The sequence below is a fragment of the Planococcus citri genome, chromosome 1, assembly GCF_950023065.1.
Source record: "Planococcus citri chromosome 1, ihPlaCitr1.1, whole genome shotgun sequence".
Lineage (NCBI taxonomy): Eukaryota > Metazoa > Arthropoda > Insecta > Hemiptera > Pseudococcidae > Planococcus > Planococcus citri.
Window position 1 is genome coordinate 38456125 of NC_088677.1, and position 12483 is coordinate 38468607.

The 12483-nt window shown below is 35.8% G+C and overlaps 2 protein-coding genes across 2 annotated transcripts; both read left to right on the forward strand.

The window, feature by feature from the left end:
* Positions 1-685: 685 nt before the first annotated feature.
* mRpL24 (mitochondrial ribosomal protein L24) lies at positions 686-2068 on the forward strand. The gene is made up of 5 exons (XM_065344572.1): positions 686-964; positions 1089-1271; positions 1342-1544; positions 1643-1779; positions 1879-2068. Exons 1-5 carry the CDS (start codon positions 863-865, stop codon positions 2013-2015), a joined length of 762 nt encoding a protein of 253 aa, XP_065200644.1. The 5' UTR covers positions 686-862; the 3' UTR covers positions 2016-2068.
* An 8937-nt stretch (positions 2069-11005) lies between these two features.
* Positions 11006-12254, forward strand: LOC135834707 (serine/arginine repetitive matrix protein 2-like). Its single transcript, XM_065348667.1, has 2 exons — positions 11006-12130; positions 12246-12254. The coding sequence occupies exons 1-2, from the start codon at positions 11006-11008 to the stop codon at positions 12252-12254; spliced, it is 1134 nt and encodes a 377-aa protein (XP_065204739.1).
* Positions 12255-12483: the final 229 nt, after the last annotated feature.

The window sequence follows — 12483 nt, forward strand, 5'->3', positions numbered from 1 at the left end:
GTAAAAATTTAAAAAAAAACGAATCAACGAAATATTTAAAAATTTGAAATTAAAATCAGCACCTGAATTTTAGAAACTTTAAAGTAGGTATTAAAAATTAAAATTAAAAATATACGTAGACGTAGCCTACATTTCGCACTTGAATTTCGGAATTCGGAACAAACTTTCAAACTAGGTAGGTACCTATAAAAAAATTGCCTTGCCTTGATAGTTGATGTTGATGATAGATTGTTATGTTATGTACTCGTATAATGCTGTACGTTACTTTGTTAACTTTGTATTTTTATTTTTTTTGTTCCCAACTTCAGGCGCTGAGTTCAATTTTTTAATTAAATACGATACCTTGATTTGCTTCTTTAAATTTTACTTTAACTTTGATTCCCAAATTACTATTACTATAAATTTTGCCTTGTTTTTACTTTATGATTAGTTCTCACTTCTCATTGTCCAAACCCCAAGACAAGCATACGATATACGATTAATAATTAGTAATTACAAATAATAAAATATTTTTCAAATGATTGATGGAGCTGTCGAGCTGTTCTGCAAAGTTAAATTTAAATAACTTGGGTATCACGGATCATAGTTCCATGCACGGATCACCGTAAGGAGCATGCGCGAAATGAAAATTAAAATTACGAAATGATTATTTGGGCATTGGGCTGCAAATAGACACTCTTATACTGATAACCTTATCGCATCAGTGCATCACTATCACTCAAAAGATTCAAAGTTTCAAAATTTGTTGAATTTCTAAGGAAGTGTGCAGTTTGATATTTTCTACCTTTGATTTTTAAATACTAGATGAAAGTTTGAATATTAATGATTTGACGTGAACGTCGTTTAAAAACTACTTGTCAAAATGAGATTAACCGCGGTATTGGGGGAGTACAAAAAAGTCGGTGAACTCACCAAGCAGTATTCAAATTTGCCGGATTCGTACATCAAGAAATCTATTGAGCATGTAAATATATTCCTTTTACCATAGAAACTCGCAAATAATTTCATATTAAACTGGCATAATATTATGTAGTTATAGTGCTGTATTGTTTTGAAGAAAGTATTTGTAAATTATTGATATTGATTAGGTATTTTACCGAACTCCGAGGTTGAGAAACTATTTACGACGTACTGTTAAGAAATCAGAAATTGTCTTCACTGAAGATCGGCCGTGGACATTGCAATCTAAAATGGCAAATCCGATTTACAAAAAAGCCCCGACCATTTATGTGGAGCCTATCAAGGAATGGAAAATTTTCAAAGGAGATAGAGTGAGTGATAGTTTTGACTTTATGTTTTTCCCCTTTACAAATGTACTTACAAAGCACATGACTTACATAGGTTGAACTTCTATATGGCAAAGATAAAGGCAAGCAGGGGATCGTAGCTCAAGTGATTCAGGAAAGAAATTGGGTAGTTGTTGAAGGACTTAATAAAGAAATTAAAGTCATGGAGAAAGAATCCACTGGACCTGCCTCTATAAGAGTTGTTGAAAAACCATTGAGAGTGACCGATCAAATATCTTTGGTGGATCCATCAGATTTGTACGTGTAACTTGTGTTGCGAATCTCTGACCGCCGCTTCAATAGTTCAATATCAAATAGCCAATTAGCTATCAATTAATTTTATATTGTATCCTTAGGTTACCGTGCGACGTTGATTGGAGATATACCGAAAAAGGAGAACGAGTTCGAGTTTCGTTACGTTCAGGGCGTATTATTCCAATGCCAATTAAAGCGCAAGAAACTTACGACTACAAAACACCTAAAACATATATCGGTAAGTCAACAAAAAAGTATTTGTGGGCATATTTTCAATAATAATTCGATTAAGATCAAAGTAATGAAACCGAGTTTTCTTTTTGCGTTGTGTTTATAGAGCAACCCAAAGATACGCCCGCCGATGTTGTTCAAAAAGTAACTTTTGAACCTTCTTTGAATACTTTTGAAATGGAGATAATGAAGAAAATGAACATCAAGGAAGATAGGGAACCAGCTCCTGTCTATTGGTACTAAGTAAAATTAGAGTTATTAGTTCTTAATGAAAATATATAGTTTTATCCGTGTGATTCGGGGTTTTATTTCTGTTCTGTATAAAACTATCATATCGAGTAATATTACAATGTTACTATATTAGTGAGGTAAACTTATTAGGTAAAGTATTGTCATTCAACCCAACTTTATATACTTCATATATTTTGAATTTTGATCAAAATCCAAATTTTATGCTATGTACCTACCTAATTAATAAATAAATTTTGAATCCGATTTGAATGTAGTTATGTAAAAGCCGTCCAAGCGACATATTTTTTTTCGTCATTTTGCTAGGTAATATCAGTTCACAGTTGTCACATGACCACATACCTACTTTTAAAAAAAATCACTCCAAAATCCAATCTACAAAACCCAAAAGAATTTTTTGGCTTTGTTGTCAAGTAGGTTGGTATCACGTGACTAGGTAAATTCGATTCGCATGCACTTTTTACACTAGGTTATGAAGTGGTAACGCCCGGTGCTCCGACTCGATCGGCTAAACTACGCTATTTCTGCTACTCGCAGATTAGCTGTGTCGCCGAGTGTTTATATACTCGGTGGCACAGCATCCAAAGCAGCTATCTACCTACAGCTTCAGTTGTATGATTTGTATGTCTTCGACTTCTCTTAAAATTCATCGAATAAAAAATAAAGATAAATCTTTCTCAGCGAAATGTTACCTATTTCTATAGGCTAAAATATTATATGTAAAATACCTGCGAATTAAATTAATGATTAAAATTCCATCGAAGATAAATTGTATATATAATTTTCACGTGTGATATTATATGTATATTATATTTCATCTCCCACGCAAACCCTGAGTTTTATTTGAGTCTCAAAGGTAAAATGAATAAAATCTGTAGCTCTCTGAGTGCAGTACTGGTGTTTTAAACTACTCTCCGACTGAGCTAATACTGGATGTACACTAGCCTAGCACGCTTAAAACGCTGTCAACCGTACACCAGTGCCTGGTACTTCATTGGCGCCTGACTCGTGCTTGAAAAAATTTATCTTCGAAAAATTTGAGCATTATTTTTTCTAAAAAATTGTTCAAAAAATAAACCATCGAATCCAGTATTAAAATAAAAAATAAATGCGACTCGTCAGCCGCTACTACGAATCAAAATAAAATAAAAATAAAATCCACGAACTCTCAGTTGTATTTTTTTCAAAAAATAAAATTACAAAAAATCTTCAAAATACCTAAAACAACAGTAAAATCTTCATCACCAGCGCGAGTATTTCCTCAGGGTATTAAACTTCGTAATCGAATTGCTCCACCACCAATTCCAAAAGTAACCAAACCTAGAAAAAGAAAGATCAAAATGATTACTCAAGAAAATCTCAACGAATTAGAAAATAAATTACAAAATGACTTAGGTCTAGCAAAATCCGAATTAAAAAACGATATAAAATCCGAATTAAAAGAAGAATTAAAAAATCTGGTAAAAGAAGAACTTAAAGAAGCGCTAAAAGAAGAAATAAAAACCGAAATAGTTGCCCTTCTGAATGCAGACGTGAAAAAAGATATTAAAATTTATTTCGATCAATTAAAATTGAATATGGAAGATAGCCTGGATAAAATTGAATCAGATGCACACGACAAATTTATGGGCATAGTCGATGCAAACGTTAAAACAATTGTTGAAGGAGCGAAGATGGCTTTAAATAATACGATGAAGAACGTACAAGTGGCTACAGTTCCAGCTAGCGGATCAGATAAAATTTTCATCGATTTATTCTACAAAAATGTGTCTAATTTTGAGCAAAAAAATAGATTTTTCCCACACAAATTTTTGGCTCAATTTACAACACCGGCGGTAACTCAAAATATCGATCCAGATAATCGAAGAATGCTGCTAGCTTCGTGTGTGAAAATCGAATCAACTGCCTGGAACGAAAAAGTCCAAAAAGCCAAGACTTTTGAAGAATTACAAGAATACTTCTTAGATATTTTTTGGGACGATAATGTGAAAAGTGCAGCTGTAGTGGCTTTTGAAAAAGAAATCCCAAGACACATTACAAAAATTATCGATTTCATCGAATACATCTCTAATTGGTACGACACCTTGTTAAAAACCGATACCAGAGAAAAATTGATTATCTCCAAGGTGTATAAAAAATTCCCTAAGTGCATTAAACAGCAAACCAATAGCGAAGGACTGACCAATAAAGACTCAATTATGGCTAAGTTAGAGACTGTCAAAAACATGGACACGGACGACATGACCATAACTTGGGACGAAGAAGAAGACCAGTCAAAAATAAATATTAATTACCGATACCACGATAGGGAGAATTATCGACGAAACAATTACGAAAGAAGAGATTATCGTCGAGAAGAACCGCATAACAGAGACCGTAGATACCAAGACAATAGGGAAGACAGAAGTAAAAATTATGAAGATAGAAGTAAAAACTATGAACAAAAAGAAGATAGGCAGCAGAATCACGAAGAGGAAAGGAACCCAAGATACCAAGGGAGAAACTATGATCCAAATTATCGCTGGAACCGCAACAGATACTACGATCAAAGAAATCATCAAGGAAACCCCCCGCCACCCCGAGATGAAAAGTCAGAGGGGCAGAAAACTGACCCAAAAAACGCCAAGTGACGATGTGTGCAGAAATATCTGCAACGAGGGGGGAAATCCGGACTATCAAAATCGATAAAAAAATTTATGACATATTGGGAGAAGGCCTAGTAAATGGGCGTTTATATAACAATCGATCGATCACCGAACACTACGACCAAATCAAGAAAATACCGGAATTTAGAGAAAAGGTAATTTTGTCAATTGGAGAAAGTGAGCTCAATGAACGTGACATTGATTTTCACTTTGTTGAGTTTTATCTTCGAAAAACGATTGAATACATAAAAGAAAAAGGAGCAAAACAAATTTGTGTAATTTTCCCGATCCTCCTGCCCTATGTACGAGGTCGAAAAAATGCAAAAAGCCTCCGAAGATATTTAACTTTCATCGAAATTTATAAAAAAATTACAAAAATGACAAATACAAATTTAATCACCCGAATTGCTGATTTATTCATCGACAAAACGAAGTATAGGCAAATTTTAACAGACAGAGGGAACGTTCGAGTCCATTGTGATCGTTTCCAACGATACCACAAGACTAGAAAACCCCCAGTAATCCCTAGTTTCCATAAAACCGCTCTCCGAATGCTTACAAGCGCAGTTCAACGACTAAATTCAGGAGATACCGGCCGTTGGATATTTGAGGAGGTTTATGAATTGAAAAAGTCTGCAAAAAACAACAACAAAAACAGAACATCGAAAAAACAAAACAATTTTTCACCTACTTCTACTCGATACATAGAAAATCGGTTCGACACAAATGATAAGCAAGATCCAAAAACCCTACCTACGACAAATTTAGACACGCATACCAACCCAAAATTGCGCAAAATAAAATGGAAAACTGCCTGGATGGAGAAAAAAAGAGAAGAAATCGCCAGCAATAAAACCAGCTTGGCAAATTCCAAAAATCGAATAAAAAGTAGTATCGACGAAAAAGATAAGCAAATCGCGAGCGATCGAGATACGATAAAAGTGGCGATGCAGATCGATAACAAAGGCTTGAAAAACGATAAAATTAAGTGCATCGATAAAATTGACCCAAAGGCCACTGACTTTTGGTCAAATTGGTACGCGAAATTACGAATATACGAACAACAAGCAAAGCAAAACAGGGATGCAAAAGTACAAGCGAAAAATAATAAAAATAACAACGAAAATTTTTACAAAAATAGTATACCATCCAGCAGTAATGCCTTCGAATCTGCAAAACCAAATTTCTCCTTCGCTGATTGGATGAATTCACTCGATCCGCACCTGAAAAAAGAAGAAAAGCCTATAGCAAAACATCAAGAAATAGGTAGGAACGATAAAATAAATGTCTCACCTCCGGAAATTAAGCAAATCTTCGCCATCGAGTACCCAGCAAAACGTTGGCCAAAAATTGAAGTAAAAAAAGATGTCCATCCAGTAATACCACTGCCGCCACCTGTAAAAGAAAAAAATACATCTTGCATTAATTTCGGGATTGAAAAAGAAGATTACTATGGACTATTGGATAGTGGTGCAGAAATTAATCTAATAAGTGAAAGATTATTGAAAAAAATTGAACGTAGACATAAAAATTCAGTCACCTACGCAACACCAAAAAATAAAATTATCGTTCGAGTCGCCAATGGGATGAGCGAAGGTACCCTCCCATACATTGTAAAAATAAAAATGAAATTTGGAAAAGTAGACATGGAGATTCCATTTTATATCGTTCGAAGATTACCTTGTGGATTTTTGGTAGGAAGAGAAACTATAATGGAGGAGTATATCGATCTGCAGTTCAGAAAACAGCGAGCAAAATGTACAAAAATTCCTGGTCAAAAAGAATATGTGAATTTCCTAAAAGACAACCTCCATTTTATTCACCATGTACGTGTTTGTAAAATTGAAACTGTAATTCAAGAATTAAATGTATTTTATAATAAAACTTTTGAAGATAAATCCATCGATGAAAATTTTTCAGTTATTTTAAATAACCTACGAAAAACAAATTTAGAACCAGAGCAACAATGGAAAGTTATCGACGAAATAATTCCATTTAAACATCTTTGGCGAAGTCAAATTGGGCAGTACAATGGCAAACAATACAAATTCGAATTTTCTATCGATCCTGATGCTGAAGAATGGGTAGCTAGGAATTACAAACCTAGTCAACACCAAAAAGAACAACTCGATAAAGAATTTCAAAAATTAATTAAACTTGGACATGTCAGACCATCAGAGTCCAAATATTTGAATAATATGCTGGCCAGAGAAAAATCAGATGGAAGCCTACGTATATGTTTAGACCCCCCACATTTAAATAAAATTTTAATCGACGACCAAGAAGAAGCCTCCACTATGGAACGAATTGTACACGATAATCATGGAGTGCAATGGGTATCTGTTTTTGATTTTGCAGCAGGATACCACCAAATGCTTTTACACCCTGATTTTTGGAAGTATACCGCTTTCAAATATGAAGGACGTGTCTACGAATGGACTGTAATGCCCTTTGGGGTCAAAACAGCAGCAGCCTGCTTCATACGTATGTTAAGGACAGCTATTCAAGATATCTTGGGGCTAGATATATATGTCGACGATGCTAAAATAAAAAGTAAAACCTTCGAAGATCACTTAAAATCAATAGTACAATTTTTGGAACAAATAGACAAAGCAGGATTGACCCTAAATGCAAAGAAAACGAAATTATTTCAAACAAAAATTGACCATTTAGGTCACGTATTAAATAAAAATAAAATTGGAAAACAACAAGATAAAATAAAAAAATTGGAAAAATTCAAAAACAAACACTGGCAGAAGAAGAAAAATGGAGTCGTATTGAAAAATGTTCGACAGGTACAGCAGTTGATAGGGTTGACCATCCTATATTCCAAATTCATCAAAAATTTCCAAACAATTATTCGACCACTTACAAAATTATTGCTCGATGGAGGAAAAAATTTCGAATGGACTCAAGAACACATCGACACATTTAATATTTTATACGAAGAATATTGTAAAGAATTTGAATTGGTGTCTCCAGACCCCAAGAGAGAATTTTTCATCGAAATTACCAGTGACATGGATACTGTAAATGGTGTAATTTATCAACAAGACGACGACAAAAACGACAATGTAATTTTATTTATAAGTGCAACACTTAAAAAACATCAAAAAAATTACACCTACATCGAAAAAAGGGTTTTAGCCCTAGTTACAGTATTGAAAAAAGCCCAAATGTGGTTAATTGGCAAAAAATTAATGGTTCCAGAATCGATAAAAACTCCTATCGCTAAGTTGCGAGATGTAGCTCAAATCCATTTGAAAGCAGCGTATTGGATTACAATTTTAAATTCGTTCAACATTTTTTACGAAATAAAAAAAGATAAAAAGAAATATTTTGAAGCTATGCCCCCCGAAATTAAAATGGATGTAAATTTCATCGAACACAAACAATTTACAAGAAAAGACCCAAGTGAGCAATTGACAAATGCAATTTTAAATATGGAAACGATGCAAGACAAAGATGACCAGCTTAGAAAAATAAAAAGAATGATTGTATATAAAGAAGTCGACGAAAAAACAAAATTAAGAGGACCAAAAGCAATAGAGAAAAAAATGGCAAATTTAAAATCAAGATACATCGTAGAAAATGGAATTTTGTACAGAAAATTAAAAAATTTAAATTTAATTAGGCTTCCTGATGACCTACTCTTCGAAATTACTACTTACCTACACGAATTTTATGGACATCTTGGGGCAAAGAGGCTTGAAACAATATTCAATCGAACATACTATTATCCAAATTCTGCGAAACATATTCAAAATATCACGAATGCCTGTATTTTGTGTAAGCAAAACAAGGTATATGGGTACAAAAAACATCCTACCTATAATAAAATAACTGCGAAGGAAATAGGTCAATTGGTGACCATGGACATTTTTGGGCCCCTGCCTAGTAAAGAAAATGGTCCAAAGTCCATCATCGTTGGAAAAGAAATTTTTTCTCATTACACCTGGTTCCATATAGCCGACGATTCGACGACCCAACGATGTGTAGACCTACTTATGCGTATCAAAGCAGATTTGGAGAAATGGGGACATAAATTGGAGACCATAACAACCGATAATGGGCCCCAATTTGGTTCGGACAAATGGAAAACTGCCTGTAAAAAATATGGAGTTCGAGCAACTCATATTGCACCATACAATGCTCCTGCAAATTCGTGTGAAAGGACAATGAGAGAGCTAGGTACCCTGCTACGCCTAGCATTAAACCATCCAGAAAAAGAAGGTACCTACACCCATGAAGGTTGGCACCAATACGTGGCTGATGCCGAACGAGCAATGAATAATCGACCAACAGAGTTCAAATTCTCACCGAACGAAATTATGGGCCTCAAAAACGATGAGCCTCCATCAGCTCTCTTTCCTATAAACGAAATAAATATCGACGAAGAATTAATAAAAATAAAAAACAAATTAATTAAAGACAAAGATTACATCACTTTGGAAGAGGCCCAGAAGTCAGAAATAAACCATAAAGATCTATTGCTCGATAAGGAGTTGGTAACCGTGTACGTGGATGGGGCATGCACCAGAAATGGTGAAGATGATGCTGTAGCAGGAATTGGAATAATTCTACGACCTTATGGAAAAAAGAATATTAGTCAAAAATTAAAAAATATGCCTAAATATACGAACAATATTGCTGAGTTGGTGGCAATTCAAGAAACAATGAGATTAATTTTGGAAAAAACAAAATATCGTCGACTCGAAATATACACAGACTCTAAATACGCCATCGAAACGATAAGTAGGGTCCAAAAGTACAAAGAAAAGAACTGGAAAGTGGCTGGAAAAGAAATAGCCAACAGAGACCTACTTGAAATGATATACCTACTTAAAAAAGAATTCGAAGAAATTGAAATCAAATACGTTGAGGGGCATGGCTATGATTATGCAAATTTCCTAGCAGACAGATTAGCCAAGGCGGCTGTGTACGACGATGAATTGGTCGATATATTAGTTGAAGAGCCTGAGGAAAAAATGGAAAAAATTAACAAATTTATTCGATTAAAAAATTTTGAAAAAATTGTTCACGACGAAAAAGAATTTAATAAAAATGATGATCCAGAAAAAAGAGTCCAAATCGGGGACCTAGTCATGCTGCAAAATCACAATCAATCATCTGGACCAAAATATTTAAATAAAAAACTATTTCCAAAAAGAAAAGGTCCATATATAATAACGAAGCAAATTGAGACCAACTGCTACCGACTAGCAGACTACAAGAATTTGAACTCGGATGATAAGCCTATATCAAACATTAGGCAAATGACACCCTACCTATCTAAAGAACAGCTAAGAATTTTGCAAGACGAAGCTAGGTACAAATCCCCATGGGACGATCGACCATTCCACGAACGTATCACAGCCCAAAAGGCAATTTTAGACGAGAAAAAAAGAAAAGGTGACGAAGAGGCAGTATACAAAATGCTAGAAAATGAAGAAAGAAGATTAAAAGAGATAAGCGAAAGATATAGCGAATTGGAAAATCAAGAAATAAAACAGAGACAAGAATTTTTAAAAACTGGCAAATTTACAAAAAAATTACCTACGAAACAGGGCGATGAATGGCTCCAAGACCAACTAAATAGGTTAAGGGAGTCAAGAAAATTAGTCAGAAAGCAGAGACAGCAAGAAAAAGCCAAAATTTTGCAAGAAAATAAAAAGGAAAAAATTTCCAAACAAGTTCAAATGGTATGCATTGCCCTACACATAAAATCTATCGATAAAATGCACCAATTCCAACTCGTAGCAGACAAAATAGGCGAAGAAAAATTATCTGACATTGCCTTCGGGGTAATAGCATCGTCGGAAAAACCAACCAGCGACTTGCTACGTAAAATCGAAGAGCAAGAGCTCACCAGCGAAGATTACCATAAAATATTCCTTTCAATTGCCTAAAAATATCGTTGAAATAATTGATAGCGAAGGTAGAAATAAATTAGACAAAAGAAAAACGCTACAGAAATGAACCAGATAGGTACCTAGCTATCGAAACTTTCCCCCATCAACGACCTACTCGAACAATAACCGAGCAAACGAACGAGGCACGTCTGATATCGAGATGCGGCAACGCATCATTCGTTTAACGTTTCTCGGTTGTGTACGGTCGTACTACCTCCTAGCGTGCATAGCATCGTGTAGCAGAGTGCTTCAGTTTTGGAAATTTTTTTTTTGTTTTTTTTTGTAAGAAAATATATCTCCGAATTAATTTCGACATCGCCGTATAAATTTCTTGTTCGAAATAAACTGCTGTTTTGTGTTACCTGCTTCGAAATAAACCGTCGAATCTTCGAAATATCATACCTATCTTCGAAATATTCGTGAAAGCATGGCTGAGGAACTCGAAGCCTTTATGAGGGCTGAAAGTAACGAACCATTTTTCGAACCTACCGAAGAACAAGAAGAAATGTTATTACTCGCTGAACGTGGCGAATCGATGGATTTTCCAGACAGTCCAGACGAGCTCGACTATGAACCGATGTCATCGCCGAAGCCAAAATCTCCTCGAAAGAATTCGCCGAAACCAAAATCTCCTCGTACTCCACCGCCAAAGTCTCCGGCCAAATCGCCAAGCAAATCCCCAAACTCGACAAAGAAACGCATCGATAAAGCAGTAGGCGAAATCGCCAAAGCGGTGTTATCTCCATCACGAAACATAGAGCCAACTCCATCTGGCTCGGGTTATGTATTTCCCGAACAAGGTCGCAAACCAACGCGACCCGCTAAAGTTACCATCGACCGTACTAGAGCTCGAAAGTCATCGCCGAAAAAGAAGGTGAGTTCGACAATTCAACCCGTCGACAATATCGAAGTGAAAGGCCGCAATAAAAAGCCCCTAAAACCAGCAATAAAATCACCATCGAAGTCGCCAAAATATAAATCGACAACGTACAAGCCACAATCTCCAAAAAAGGCAGTCTCGTTCAAAAGTTCATCGTCATCGTTGTCGTCGTCGGCGTCATCGTTTTCGTCGTCATCAGTATCGACGTCATCGTCGTCGTATTCGTCATCATCGGCGTCGGTGAGCAGTGTCCCTAAGAGAAGAAGCAGGTCCCCAAATCGTTCGCCGAGAAAATCTAAATCTCCGTCTCCTCGCCGATCGGTCTTCGAACGCCTATCGACCAACGAAGAAAATCTAAAGAAGGAGATAAGAGGGAACAAGATCACGATTACCGATCTACGATCTCAATTGAAATCGAGGAAAAATGAGATTCGCAATTTCGAGGAGGCGATTCTGGATGAGAAAAGGCGAAGGGAAGAAGACAGGCGACAAATTCAGAATTTAAATAGAAGAATCACCGAAAAAAACCGGACGATCGACGAAAACCTAATCCAAATTCAACGCCTCAGCGAACAGGTGAACGAACAGACGACGACGATAAACAATCAAGTGGTGACAATATCGAATTTAGAGGCACAGCTATTGAGAGCGCCTCAACAGGATTCCGGACGGGTATTTCTAGTCGCTTCAGATCCGGCCGAATATCAGTACGTGTACTATAAAACCACTACGTTGATGGGCACTGGCCTTTTTGGGGCTATCAATCGGCGTCTTGTAAAAAATCTAGCGTCAGTAGCAGCGCCGAAAACGTATTTAGACAAATATCGCGGGAAATTAATTCATCCTCAGGACGAGTACCTGTACATCGAAATCTGCATGGAGGACGTCCAATGCTTAGCAATACCCGTATTCAAGATTAAGAAAGAAGTCGACAAACTCGTTACATTTTTGATGGAAAATGAAAGGACCACGATTATTTTTTCGTACCTGGCCGACACGAAGAAGCCAGCGGTTGATGGGCGAAT

Coding starts and splice junctions, on each gene's coding strand:
- LOC135834707 (XM_065348667.1), top strand. CDS start 11,006: ATGGCTGAGGAACTCGAAGCCTTTATGAGGGCTGAAAGTAACGAACCA.
- mRpL24 (XM_065344572.1), top strand. CDS start 863: ATGAGATTAACCGCGGTATTGGGGGAGTACAAAAAAGTCGGTGAACTC. Junction 965..1,088: donor TCAAGAAATCTATTGAGCAT/GTAAATATATTC, acceptor GATATTGATTAG/GTATTTTACCGAACTCCGAG. Junction 1,545..1,642: donor TTGGTGGATCCATCAGATTT/GTACGTGTAACT, acceptor TTGTATCCTTAG/GTTACCGTGCGACGTTGATT.